General features: G+C 43.8%; 1 protein-coding gene across 10 annotated transcripts in view; it reads left to right on the top strand.

Annotated features, from left to right (window-relative positions):
- CYTH1 (cytohesin 1) overlaps positions 1 to 12,144 on the top strand; it is a 73,810-nt gene that overhangs the window by 1,947 nt on the left and 59,719 nt on the right. For 3 of the 10 annotated variants that reach the window (XM_081575688.1, XM_081575694.1, XM_081575695.1), the window contains exon 2: positions 9,371 to 9,525. The exons of 5 other annotated variants lie outside the window; for them this stretch is intronic. In XM_081575688.1, coding sequence (XP_081431814.1) covers positions 9,393 to 9,525 — 133 coding nt within the window. In that variant the 5' untranslated portion in view covers positions 9,371 to 9,392. The remainder of the gene's footprint in view (positions 1 to 9,370; positions 9,526 to 12,144) is intronic. 2 more of the 10 variants (XM_081575689.1, XM_081575696.1) reach the window with 1 other exon arrangement.

Genomic DNA, 12,144 nt, shown 5'->3' with positions numbered 1-12,144 from the left:
TTCCATCTTCAAAGCCAGCAGGTAGCATCTTCTCAGTTCCCTGACTTCTGCCTCTTCTAGTTAGGGCTGTGTGATGCCAATGGACCCACCTGGATAAGGATAAGGATCAGCAGCCTTAATTCTACAATGATAATCCCCTTTTTGCCTTGTAGGGGTGACATGTTTCCAGGTTCTTGGATTGGGACAGGGCCATCTCTGGGGGCCATTATTCTGCTGACCACACATAAAGATGAGGAAGAAGTTCTTTTTTTTTTCTATTTATACAGTTTTAAAAAAAATCATATTCTTTGTATATTGGAGGAAGCAGAAAGGTTGATTTAAAGAAGATTCCCCCACTCGTTGGGTTTACCACACAAAAAGTACCTAATGGTTCAAGATGATCATAACAAGAAAAAGGTTCCTAGTTCTTTTTAAGATTTGCCTTGGTCTCCAGAACTTGCCATTTGTCTCCTAGGTTTTACAGAGAATTTACCTCAAAAGATAAGACAACTATTCAGATTCCACATTTCAAAAGAAAGTGGGTGCTATGGACTCAAACAGTGCATAGAATGCCAGGTCCAGGGGGTTCCCTCGGAACCTCCATTGGTGGTTCATGAGTCAGCCTAGGTCACTACCATGGTTTTTTAACATTGTATCTTTGGGGACATGGTTTATGATTTCCATGCTATCACCTTGCTAGATAAAACCTTTGAAACATAACTCATTTATAATAAGATAAAGAAAGAGAATATGTCTTAGACTTTCTCTGTTCAAGGAAAGAGAATTTCGAAAACTCAACAGAAGGCTTTTCCTGACTGCATACTCTTCGATGTCCTGTGCAGACTCAGAGACCACACCACCGAGTTCGATAGCTCTTTCTCTTGTACACTCCCTGTGATCCTGAGTTGTTTATTTGGTCTAGTTGTAATGTACAGATCCGTACAGCATGATTCAAACTACACATGTGGTGTGATAAACTGTACTGTGAACACCTGTGTGAAGTGGGGGGGGGAGGTTAAACAAAAGTCATTTTAAAGCTTTTTTTTTTCTTTTCGGAACAATGTGAAATTAGTGATTTTCTAAAAGATGTTCCTATGCTTATGGCTGGCTGGTCTTTACTCCCCCCGCAGCTTCTTAACCCTGAAATAGCTGGGATTTTGGGGGGGGTCATTTTACGTTCTTATTAGATGACTGTACTTCCTGGATGTCACAGTTCTCACTTGCAGAAGGAAGAGGAATTTTTGCCTTCATAGGGTTCCCTGCCCATGAAAGGACTCAGTGACTGTATTTCTTTTTGTGACTTCTGAATTCAGGCAGACATTTTTAATGTGCAGCCTGCTTCTTAATGGGCTTTCACGTCCCTCTGAGATTGTATGTGAGAGTTTTTGTGAATGTGCATTTTTGGAGAGTCTTTGGCTTTAATCCAATTCTCAAACAGCTCTGACTCTGGGAATTGCTGCTCCAGAGGTTTGCCTGCCTCTCTCTTACGAAAGGTCATGAGGTAGAGATGGGCAGGGTCCATCCAGTAGTAACATTGGAAATGTTAACGGTGATGATTCTAGATCACGACTCTGACAAAATAATCGGATTTCTGAGCATAGGTTCTTAAGATCCTTGAACCCATGGTGCTGTTCAAGACCTTTACTTCTCAAATACAGACCTTACTCCTCTGGGCTTTTATTAACTTCGGCTTATCCCTATTCTGCTGCATGAGGGAGAAGAGGCCTTTAAGAAATAAGCCTCTCTTGAGAGAGTGGAGATGTTGATCTTAACCAGGCACACCTGCCATCCTCAGATGGTTAAAGTGAGGTGTGTGCAGTGGTATGCGTAGGCAGTGGCATGCATGGGTGCTGCTGCAGGATCGTGCGTGGGAGCCTATTGCGTCCAGGAGAGATTTGCTGTTTGGTCTTTGTGCCTTAAGAACAAGCGTGGGGCCTGGTACCCAGTGGAAGCAGCTCAGTGACTCTTGAGAGAATAATAGATAGAGCCAGATTCTGTGGCAAAAGTTAACATTTGCTGAACTTGAATTTTTCTCTTCCCCCCATCCCAAACAGAAACTAGAACACTTTTATGAATGTGCTTGACCCTATGCCAAACCAATTTTCTTCGTTTTTCTATGATATTGCTGACTTTCAATGTTCCCAAATGTAGCTCCACTCTTAGTGATTTGCGTTTATTGAAAAGAATACAATTACATAAAGTCAGGGCTTTCTTAGAAAATCTGGAACACAAGGTTACCATAATTACACATTTTGTGGTCTATAAGGTAGATTTCCAGGGGTGACATTAACATGTCAGAGGATATAAATATTTTGGGAATTCATGATGGGTGGTGCCAATTTGCTTTCCCAAAAGGCTGTGTCAAGCTACCCTGTTCTTAGCGATGTATGGGGAAATGTGTTCCAGTATCACTACAAATGTGCTACTGGTGAGGATTAGCATATGAAAGCTTTTTTTAAAAAAAACGAATGGTTACAAAATGGTTCCTCATTATATCTGTTGATTACTAGCTGGGTTAAAAAAAATTTCTTTTGTCTGTTTGTGTATTATGACCTGTATTATGGCTGTTCATGTGAGATAATGGTTCATCTATTTAACCGAGATTAACTCCTTTAAGGCCTCTATTAAATCAACAGATTTATATTTTTCTCACTCTGATATTTTAAGCATGGGGAAAATATATACTTGAATTTGACTGGGGTTTGAGTCGGATTTTGACCATTTGTAGCGGTCACTTATTTACCTTTCCTTTGTTTTTCTCTTAAAAATTGAGGCTCTCTCAACCCATATATTGTCTTCTGGCCAAATACAAAATGTTTCCTTTAGGGGAGAAAATTATGAGTTCTGTAGTTTTTATTGGTTTGGGTGACAATGATAAATAGTTCAGTCTGTGCGATCTTAGGACACATACTTGCCCCTTTCTGAGAGTCCTGTGTTAGTCAAAAGCCATTTTGCTGAACAGAGTTTTTTCTTGTGTATTTCATGCCTTCAGAATTAGGTAGTTGTCCAGTATGAACTAGAAGGAGGACGCCTTCTTATTCCAAGGGTGAGAGCAAACATGTAGGTCACTTGGTAGGGAAGGAGAGTGGGGATGTGTATGAGAGAGACTGTGAGGCAGAGGATGGAAAGCTTGAGCCTGAGAACCATGTTGCCGGTGGAGTCTCCTCTCTGCCCTTTTCCTGCTCACCCTCCAAGACTAAGTCATGGGCCGGGGGCTCCGAAAGAAAAATACTTTGCCTGAACCTGTCCATCTGCTCCATTGCCACACAGCCTCTCAACTATCTAATTACTGTTGCTCAGTTGCAGTTGCAATAAGAGGCCTGGAGGAGGTGGGAAATTATTTAGAAATATTTTAAGAATTGAATCCCACATCCTCTGAAACTGCTGGTGATGTTGTTTTGCTTCTCTCTTTGCATGGACCAAAAAAAAAAAAAAAAAACCAAACACGTAATACAGGGTGAAGGCTGTAGGGGATTTTTGCTACTCTTCATTATCCATGATGGTGCAAGGCTGTGTCTTTCTGCTGCTGTGGTGGTGAGATGGTTGAGAGCCGCTTCCTGTGAGCCCTGGCTCCTTTAGCATGGGTCAGGATGTGACCTTCCTTAGCCGGGGGCTTTCTGTGTCTTCCACCTCTTTCTTTTTTTTTTTTTAAGTCTTCAGGAAGGATTCAATGGGAATTCTGTGATGGTTCCAAGCTCTCACTGCCCAGGGCCCAGGTTCCATCCCTAGTTGGGAAACTAAGCTTCCGCAAGCTGCAAGACCAAAAAAAAAAAAAAAGGTTTCTCTTTCAAAAACATTCCTTAATCTGACATTGTTGCAGTCTACATTGTAATTATTAAAGTTGGGTATAAATGATGGAATAGGTTTAATGCTATTAGAAAAACTTCCCCCTCCAGTAGTCCTGAAACTGGTTTGGGCGCTGTGAGCAGTTTGTAAAGGCTTACTCCATCAGCAGGCACTCGCGACCACATCGTACATCCCTTGCTATCACAGATACTTGGAGCCAAGCAGGAAGAGACAGATGTAGAAGGAGGCTGTGAAGGGGAGTGTTAGAGTGGGTGTGGCAGATGTGCAGGAAAACGTAGGCACAGAGAGGAGAGCAGTTCTGCTTGGAGCTGGGGTTGGACTAGACGCGGCAGAAGACAGTTCATGCAGGAGCTGGCATTTGGGCTGGACTTTGAAAGCTGAGTTGGTGCCAACTAGGCAAATATGGCAAAGACATCCATTTCAGGCCAAGAATGAACCAGCGTGGCTGGAGAATCCGGCCCCTGTGGGGAGCTTCAGGTGGCTCTGCATGCCTGCGTGGGCTCCTGCATGGAACCCAGGTCTTTCCTCTCTGTGCCACAGGGATCCGTAGAGGGGTTCAGGCTGGGCTGTTTCCAGGTGATTATTTTGCATTTCGGAGAGATCCCCTGTGGTGCGGTGCAGCCGGAGTTGTCCTGGGAGCTGTTGCAGGCATCCAGGTCGGGGAGAGGATGGGGCCCAAGTTAAGGCAGTAGGGCTGGGGGTGAGGGGCGAACCAGAAATCAGTAGGATGTGGTTGCCAGAGTTTGGGAGAGACAGAGCATTGAAGGAACATAAGGAAGCCGAATGAGTCTGGGGAGACCAGTTGTGTAGAGAGTGTGTAGACTGAATGCGTAGAGTTGAACACAGGAGCTCAGGTGAGGACACCCTGAGTGGAGTCATGAGGTCTGTACAGACTGTCCACTGGTCCATTTAGGCAGCTGGATTCAGAACCGACACTCAGGGATTTACCAACACACGAGTGGGAGTGGAAGCGGGGTGGGGGGGAGTCATGTGATGTGCTGAGAAGAGGTCCAGGGACATCATCTTGGGCATGCCACCATTGAAGGGCCGGGCAGAGAAAGTGGCCTGGAAAGGAGACGGAGACTGTGCAGTTGTATTGTGTGTATAGATGGCTCTTTTTAGGAAACTAGAGAGGGGGCAGCAGCTAGAAGGCAGTGCAGAATGGAGAGACTTTTGTTTTTAATTTGGGGAGACTTAAGACTGTTTGCAAACTCTTTTTTGAAAGTACTCTGAACCAGCCTTGGATTAAGGTATTCATAGACTGTGTGCTGTGAACGCCGTGTGGGATGGGCTCATATTTCATTTTGTCTGTTGAGGCTTTTATACACAGCAGCTGCAGGACTGCATGTGTTTTTGCAACCTTTTTAGCTTAAATTACTTTCTATTATGATCTCTGCTTCCCTGAAATACTGTTTCCAACAGCCCTAGTAATGGAAATTGAGAGCATTTTGATTCTTAGCTGTATTCTTGCATTTCCAGCTGCCTGCTCGATGTTTCACTGTGGGTATCCTATCATCATCTCGAATTCAGCTTCGGAACGCACCTTTCCGCCTCTCTCGTGTCTTACTCTCCCCTCCAGACTCTTTTTTTTTTTCTTTCTATTTTTATCCCTGGCTTTAAAAAATGTTTGATTCCTTTGTCTTTCTTGCTTTCTAATTAGTTTTCCAACCATCCATCCATCTATCCATCCCATTTTTCATTATCTTCTTTGTGTTACGCATTTGCTTGATGCCAAGGCTATGAAGACTTTTAAAAGATGGGCCCTGTTTTCAAGAAACTCAAAGTGCAAGGTAGTTGACGAGTTGAAAAATTTCAGTCAGAATATATGAATATATGACAGATGCTCTGATGGAGATGTAATAAATGCTGTACCAGCCCGGAGGGTTCCAGTCTTCAGTGTGTTTTGGGTGAGAGATACTTTTGAGTAAAGCACTTAACTTTGGGATCAAATGAGGTGAGAGCATCACATACCACATGTTACCACTATACCTCCAGCAGGTAACTGTGTGCTGTGTGCTAAGTTCACTGCTGAACATTTTTCATATGTTCCTCCTTAATCCTCACGGTAATCATGGGTGGGAGGTACAGTGGCCACGCCCACCTAACAGGTGAGGAGATAGAGGTTGAGAGATTTATTTATAATAGGTGACCTGACTGATGAGCTGTACAACTGGTATTGGAAGCAGGTTTCTCAGACTTCAGAGCCCCTGTGCTCACCACTTCTGCTGCACGACCTGCTTGTTCTTTTTTTTTTTTTAATTGAAGTATAGTTGATTTACAGTGTGTTAGTTTTAGTATACAACAAAGTGATTTCGGTTATTGTTGTTCAGTCGCTAAGATGTGTCCACCGTTTTGCGACCCCATGAACTGCAGCATGCCAGGCTTCCTTGTCCTTCCCTATCTCCCAGAGTTTACTCAAACTCATGTGGATTGAGTCGGTGATGCCATCCAACCACCTCATCCTATGCCACCCCCTTCTCCTTCTGCCCTTTTCCCAGCATCAAGGTATTTTCCACTGAGTCAGCTCTTTGCATCAGGTAGCCAGAGTATTGGAGTTTTAGCTTCCGCATCAGTCCTTCCAGTGAATATTCAGGGTTGATTTCCTTTAGGATTGACTGGCTTGATCTCCTTGCAGTCCAAGGGACTCTTAAAAGTCTTCTCCAGCACCTCAGTTCAGTTATACATACATTTGTATGTATATTCTTTTTCACCTTCTATTCCATTATAGAGTATTATAAGATATTGAATATAGTTCCCTGTGCTATACAGTAGGTCCTTATTGGTCATCTGTTTTATATACAGTAGTGTGTATATATTAATCCCAAACGCCTGATTTATCCCTGTGCCCCCTTCCCCTTTGGTAACCATATGTTTGTTTCTGTGAGTCTTTGTGTTTTGTAAATAAATTTACTTGTATTACTTTTTAGGTTCCACATATAAGTGATAATTATGATACTTGTCTTTGTCTGACTGACTTCACTTAGTATGTTAGTCTCTGGGCCCATCCACATTGCTCCAAATAGCCTGCTTATTCTTATTTCCTATTATTTCACACCCCTGTCTTTACTTTTACATACCTTTTCTAAACTTTCTCTTGGAATTAGGAGTTCCAATTCCATGATTCCAAGTCTTGATACATTTCGTTTACTTTTTTGGTTAAAATCTATGTTGCAGGTTATTAAACAGATTAATATTGAAAGAGCCTGTCGCTCATGTTAGGGTTGAGATTTGAGGGGTTTGTTGGATTGTACGGTAAAGCCCCTTTCTTTCTTAGTCTGCTGGATTGTGCTGGCTTCTCCTGGGGCCTTTGGTGAATGGGGGCTGGTGTGGCAACAGGAATGGCGCTCCTGGCCTTTGAGGATTCCCTGGAGCCAGACCCGTCTTGTGGTTGGGCAACCGGAGTTTATGTGGGAAGGCCAGGTAACCAGGTGAAGGTTAATACAGGAGTCCTGCCTCCTACAGATCTGTCCCGAAGCTGGCCTGTCCACCACTTCCAGGGCCCTCTGGTGTAGCTCTTCACCTCTCACCGTTTACGATGAAATAGAAGCTACTGAGGGAGGAAACTCAGCCCTGAAACAGGAGACGCTGTGGAGGCACAGTGTTTCTTCACGAGAATGGCAGTGTTGCCATCCATCCAGCATCCATCTCACCACTCTAACTTCATCGTGTGTCTCCTGTCAGGGGCTCGTCTGTTAGACCGTCCCCTGGAGGGGTCACCGAGGGTTCTGGTGCAATACTTAGCTCTGCGGGCTGAAACAGACTTTGGGGCCTAGATTCCTAAGCGAGCATGCTAATTTATGATGGCGTTTGGGAAGACGTTTTTAAAGCCAGCCTTTGGTCATTTGACTGCTCTCAGCCCAGCTGTGGAAGTGCCTGCACGAGGACCGTGTTTCAGGGGGACTTCCTAGTGCTCCAGTGGCTAAGACTCTGCACTCCCAATGTAGGGGGCCAGGATTGTTCCTGTCAACTTGCAAGCTGTTGAAATTAGAATTTAGCCCTCTTACCTCACACGTGCGCTGTCCCGGTTCATTCTTCTGTGTTTTGTGGTTTATTTGGGGGCTTGGTTCTTGCTGCAGCTGGTTATGATGATAACCAGTTAGGAAGTTTCTCACCGCTGGCTTGCTGAGAGGGTTATGAGTACGGCTTCTATGTATTCAGAGATTTCAGTACAGATCTTTAAAAAGGGATATTTGGACAACGCATATGATTATTCTATTCTTGAAAGATGAGTGTGGCAAGAAAATTCTTTAAGAGGGCTACTATCACCTACAGTAAGGTGATTTCTGGTGTGAGTTAGGAAGTATTACGGTATTTGACAAATGTATGCATCTTGACAAGGATTGGTGTGCGCAGAGTGCTTAGTCACTCAGTTCGTGTCCTACTCTTGTGACCTTTGGCACTGTAGCCTGCCAGGCTCCTCTGACCTATGGGATTTTCCAGGCAAGAATACTGGAGTGAGTTGCCATTTCCTTCTCCAGGGGATCTTCCCGACCCAGGGGTCAAACCCGCATCTCCTGCGTCTCCTGCATTGCAGACAGGTTCTTTACCCATTGAATCATTAGTAGCTTAGTGGTTTAAGTGACAGGTATTAAAAATTGGTAATTGTTTTTGTGTGTGTGATTTAAAAAATCAGGAAGACAAGTGGACATGTTAGTAGGATGCTGCTTTGACTTGGATCTTTTCTGGACACGCTGTCTGCATGGTAGACCAAAGAAGTGGCTTCACTGTATTAGTTTTTTATGGCTATTGTAACAGAGTATCATGAATTGAGTGGCTTAAAACCATGCTAATTTTGTTTTGTCACAGTCTGGAATGGGTCTCAGGGCTAAAATCAGGGTGTCAGCTTTGTTTCTTCTGGAGGCTCCAGGGGAGAATCCGTGTCCTTGCCTTTTCCACCCTGTAGAAGCTATCTGCATCCCTTGGCTCGTGGCCCTGTTACATCTTTTTCATTTGTTTTGTTCTCTTTTATTCCTCTCATTACATCCTCAAAACCAGCAATGACTGGTCAAGGCTTTCTCACATCTCAGCCCTCTGATGCTGACTCTGCCCCACTTCCTCAATTTTCCCCCCACTTCCACTTTCAGGCAGTCTTGTGATCATATTGTGCCTACCCAGATAATCTAGGATAATCTCTCCATCTGTAGGTCAGCTGATTAGCAACCTTAATTCATCTGCAATGTCAGTTCCCCTTCACCATGGAATTTACCAGATCCACAGATCTGGGGTCTGTTCTGCAGACCACATCACCCTAGCGATTTTGTTCCTTGGCTGTTTCTTGTGAGGCGGGACCTCTTTCTTCTTGAGGAGATGTTCCATATGGATAGAAAGGACTACAGTACCGTGTGGACTTTTTCTAATTGCTTTAAGCATTTCTTGTCCTGGAAGAGCGTTCCTCTTTCAGAGGTAGCGCGCGTGCAGAGCCGCAGCAAACTCTGACCTGTGTGTCCCGTTTCTGCTCTCAGCAGCGCTGTTCGTCATCAGATTGCTAGAACAGAGAATGTCTGCAGTTGTTGCTGCCTGTTCTTGAATGTTTTTGTGTTGATACTTAATTTGATAGCAAAGAGAATTTTTTTTTTGGTTTCAGGTAATGAAAACATCCCTGAACAATGGAGCTTGTTAGGAAAAAGGAGTTCCTTGTTGTAGAAGATCTTGACATGACATTGGTGATTATTTTTCCAGACACCTGCCTTTGTTCTTCATGTCACATGATGGGCATCTCGTGTAGAGGAAGCAGACAAGGTGTGACACTCTTTCACAAATTCATGTTAAAGGCTCATTTGGTTTAATTTCCTGCAGAACTGAATTTTTGGCTAAATACTACTATTCTTTCCCTTTTTTGATCTTGTTGTTTATCTTTCATTTTCTAACACATATAAATATGTATACGTACAACTTTTTTAATAAGAGGAATTTAAATTTCTACTTTAAAAAATTATAGAAGTAACATACCTTTATGGACTTCCTGGGTAGCTCAGCTGGTAAAAAATCCACCTGCGATGCAGGAGACCCCAGTTCGATTCCTGGGTCAGGAAGTTCCCCTGCAGAAGGGATAAGCTACCCACTCCAGTATTTTTGAGCTTACCTGGTAGCTCAGATGGTAAAGAATCCACCTACAGTGCGGGAGACTTGGGTTTGATCCCTGGATTGGGAAGATCCCCTGGAGGAGGGCATGGCAATCCACTCCAGTATTCTTGCGTGGAGAGTCCCCTTGGACAGAGGAGCCTGGCAGACTACAGTCCATGAGGTCACCAAGAGTCAGACACGGCTGAGTGACTCAGCGCAGCACAGCAACATATTGTTGTAGTAAAAATGTGATTGATAGAGAAAAGCCTATAGTTAAAAGTCACTTTTGACTTTTAAAGGGTTCTACGAGGCTCTAGGAAGTTTGCGTGATTTTATTTCTCTGTGTTAGCTCCAAGGTCAGTTGATTTCCACACAAAAATGTGTTGCACATCATCCCCTGATACCTGCCTGTGCAGCAGAAGTGAAGAAAACAGTCCTTGTGAGACCGAGTTGCTCTTGTCTGCAGATGTGCAGACAAGAGATCTGCAGCTTGGAGAAAATAAGACCCTCAGAACCCTTTGGATGCGAAAGTCAGGGGATCTCACATGTAGGAGACCATGTGAGGAAGGATGTGTGCTTCTGAGTTACTGCAGGAGTCAGACTGAAATTTAAAAAGTTGCTTGTTTACCTGCCCACCTGAAGTTGGGAATCTAGTAAATAGGGGTTAAAATAGTGCTTCCCATACCTGGCTTATCTACAGAATCACATGGGTCATTTTAAAAAGCTATTTACTCTGGGGCCCTGCTCTAGCCATGGCTAATGAACCAGGATCCTCCAGAGTAGGATCCAGGAATGAGTGAATGAGTACAGACACACGCACACGTGCACACACGTATTTTCAAAGCACCTGAATTCAGGAGCCCAGATGTAGAAGACCAGTTCTTGGGAAGCTTGTGCTGCTCTCCTTGGGGTCACGTTGCTTGGTCCTGTCTTGGGTTAGAGATGGTTCCCTTCACTTCCTGTGTTTGTTTGAAATGATGTTGTGGGGATTTGTGTCCAGGATTATAGGAAGGGTTGACTGAGTGTTAAGTGCATTTTTTTCCAACTGTAACTATCTAATTGATGTGGTTTTGCTTCAGGCCATTCAGAATTCCCCTTAGAGGGTTTTGAGCTTTCAAGCAGAGGTTCGTAAGAAAAGGCTCTGTGGATCAAAGAAGCAAAAAATAACCAAGCTTGGGTTTTATTTTTACTCCTTTATTATAGCTACCAAGTTCATCTGCCTCCCCGCTTCAGCTTCCTCAAGTGTCTGTGTGGTTTTAGTTTTTGCTCCTTTTAGAAAGACACCTTCCCTGTGTGTTGCTCAGTTGCTGGGCAGCTGCTGGGCAGGCGCCATCCTGGAGTCCTGATCTGCACAGCAGAGGAAGTGACCTGAAAAGAGCCTTTCCCTCTCTCTCTCGGGACATGGATTGCCAGGCATGTGAGGCCTGCGGAAGGGCTGAGGCCCAGTCACCTGCCAGAGCAGCTTCCGAGTGGCTCTCAGCCTCTCCTAGGGCGTTGGGGGATAGTCTGGCTGTGCTAGGCTGGCTGCAATTGTAATGTCCTTCTTACTGTAGCACTTGGACAAGCTTTGAAAAGTTAACATTGTGGAAAATTTTAAAACACACGCAGAAGTGGGTGGAAGAGTGTAACGAACTCCTGTGGATCCATCACCACAAACATTTTGGTGTAGTTTCCTTTCAGTCTTTTTTTTTTTTTTTTAAATGTATATTCCTACATGTCCACTGACCTTAAGTCCTTCTTGGAAAATGTAGAATTTAAAAAATAAGCTTAAACCTTAGCTTCCATCTTAAGAGACTAGCAAAAAAGAGAAAATGAAATCAAAGCAAGCAGAAGGAAGATATACAAGAGCAGAAATCAGTGAAATAGAAGACAGAGCAGCTGCCCAGAAAAGTTCCCACCTTGAAGGGAAGTGGATTAGCAGAGAGGAGAAAGAAGGCATCCACTCCATTGACCACAGTTCAGCAGTCAGGTTATAATAGTGCTGAGCAGGTGGCGTGGTAGAAAGCGCACTGGGAGTGGAGCCTGGCGTCTGGGTCTGGTACTGTCTCTAAGGGCCCTTTGATCTTGGGCAAGTCACTCGGCATCCCCAGGTCCCCTGAAAATATAGACAATGGTATCTTTTCTACCTGCCCTGCAGAGTTGTTGCAAGGTCAAATAAGACAATGCATGTGAAAGTAATTTACATAAAACAGCTGGAAAAAAAGTGAAGTATAAAATTTTATGAGAAATTTGAAATTACTAGATCAACTGTAGCTCGGAAATTATATGTGTGGATTTTATTTACAACAATGATAA

Source organism: Giraffa tippelskirchi, chromosome 3 (genome assembly GCF_054371585.1).
Source record: "Giraffa tippelskirchi isolate mGirTip1 chromosome 3, T2T-mGirTip1v1.2.pri, whole genome shotgun sequence".
NCBI lineage: Eukaryota > Metazoa > Chordata > Mammalia > Artiodactyla > Giraffidae > Giraffa > Giraffa tippelskirchi.
This window is presented reverse-complemented; position numbering and strand designations above follow the sequence as displayed.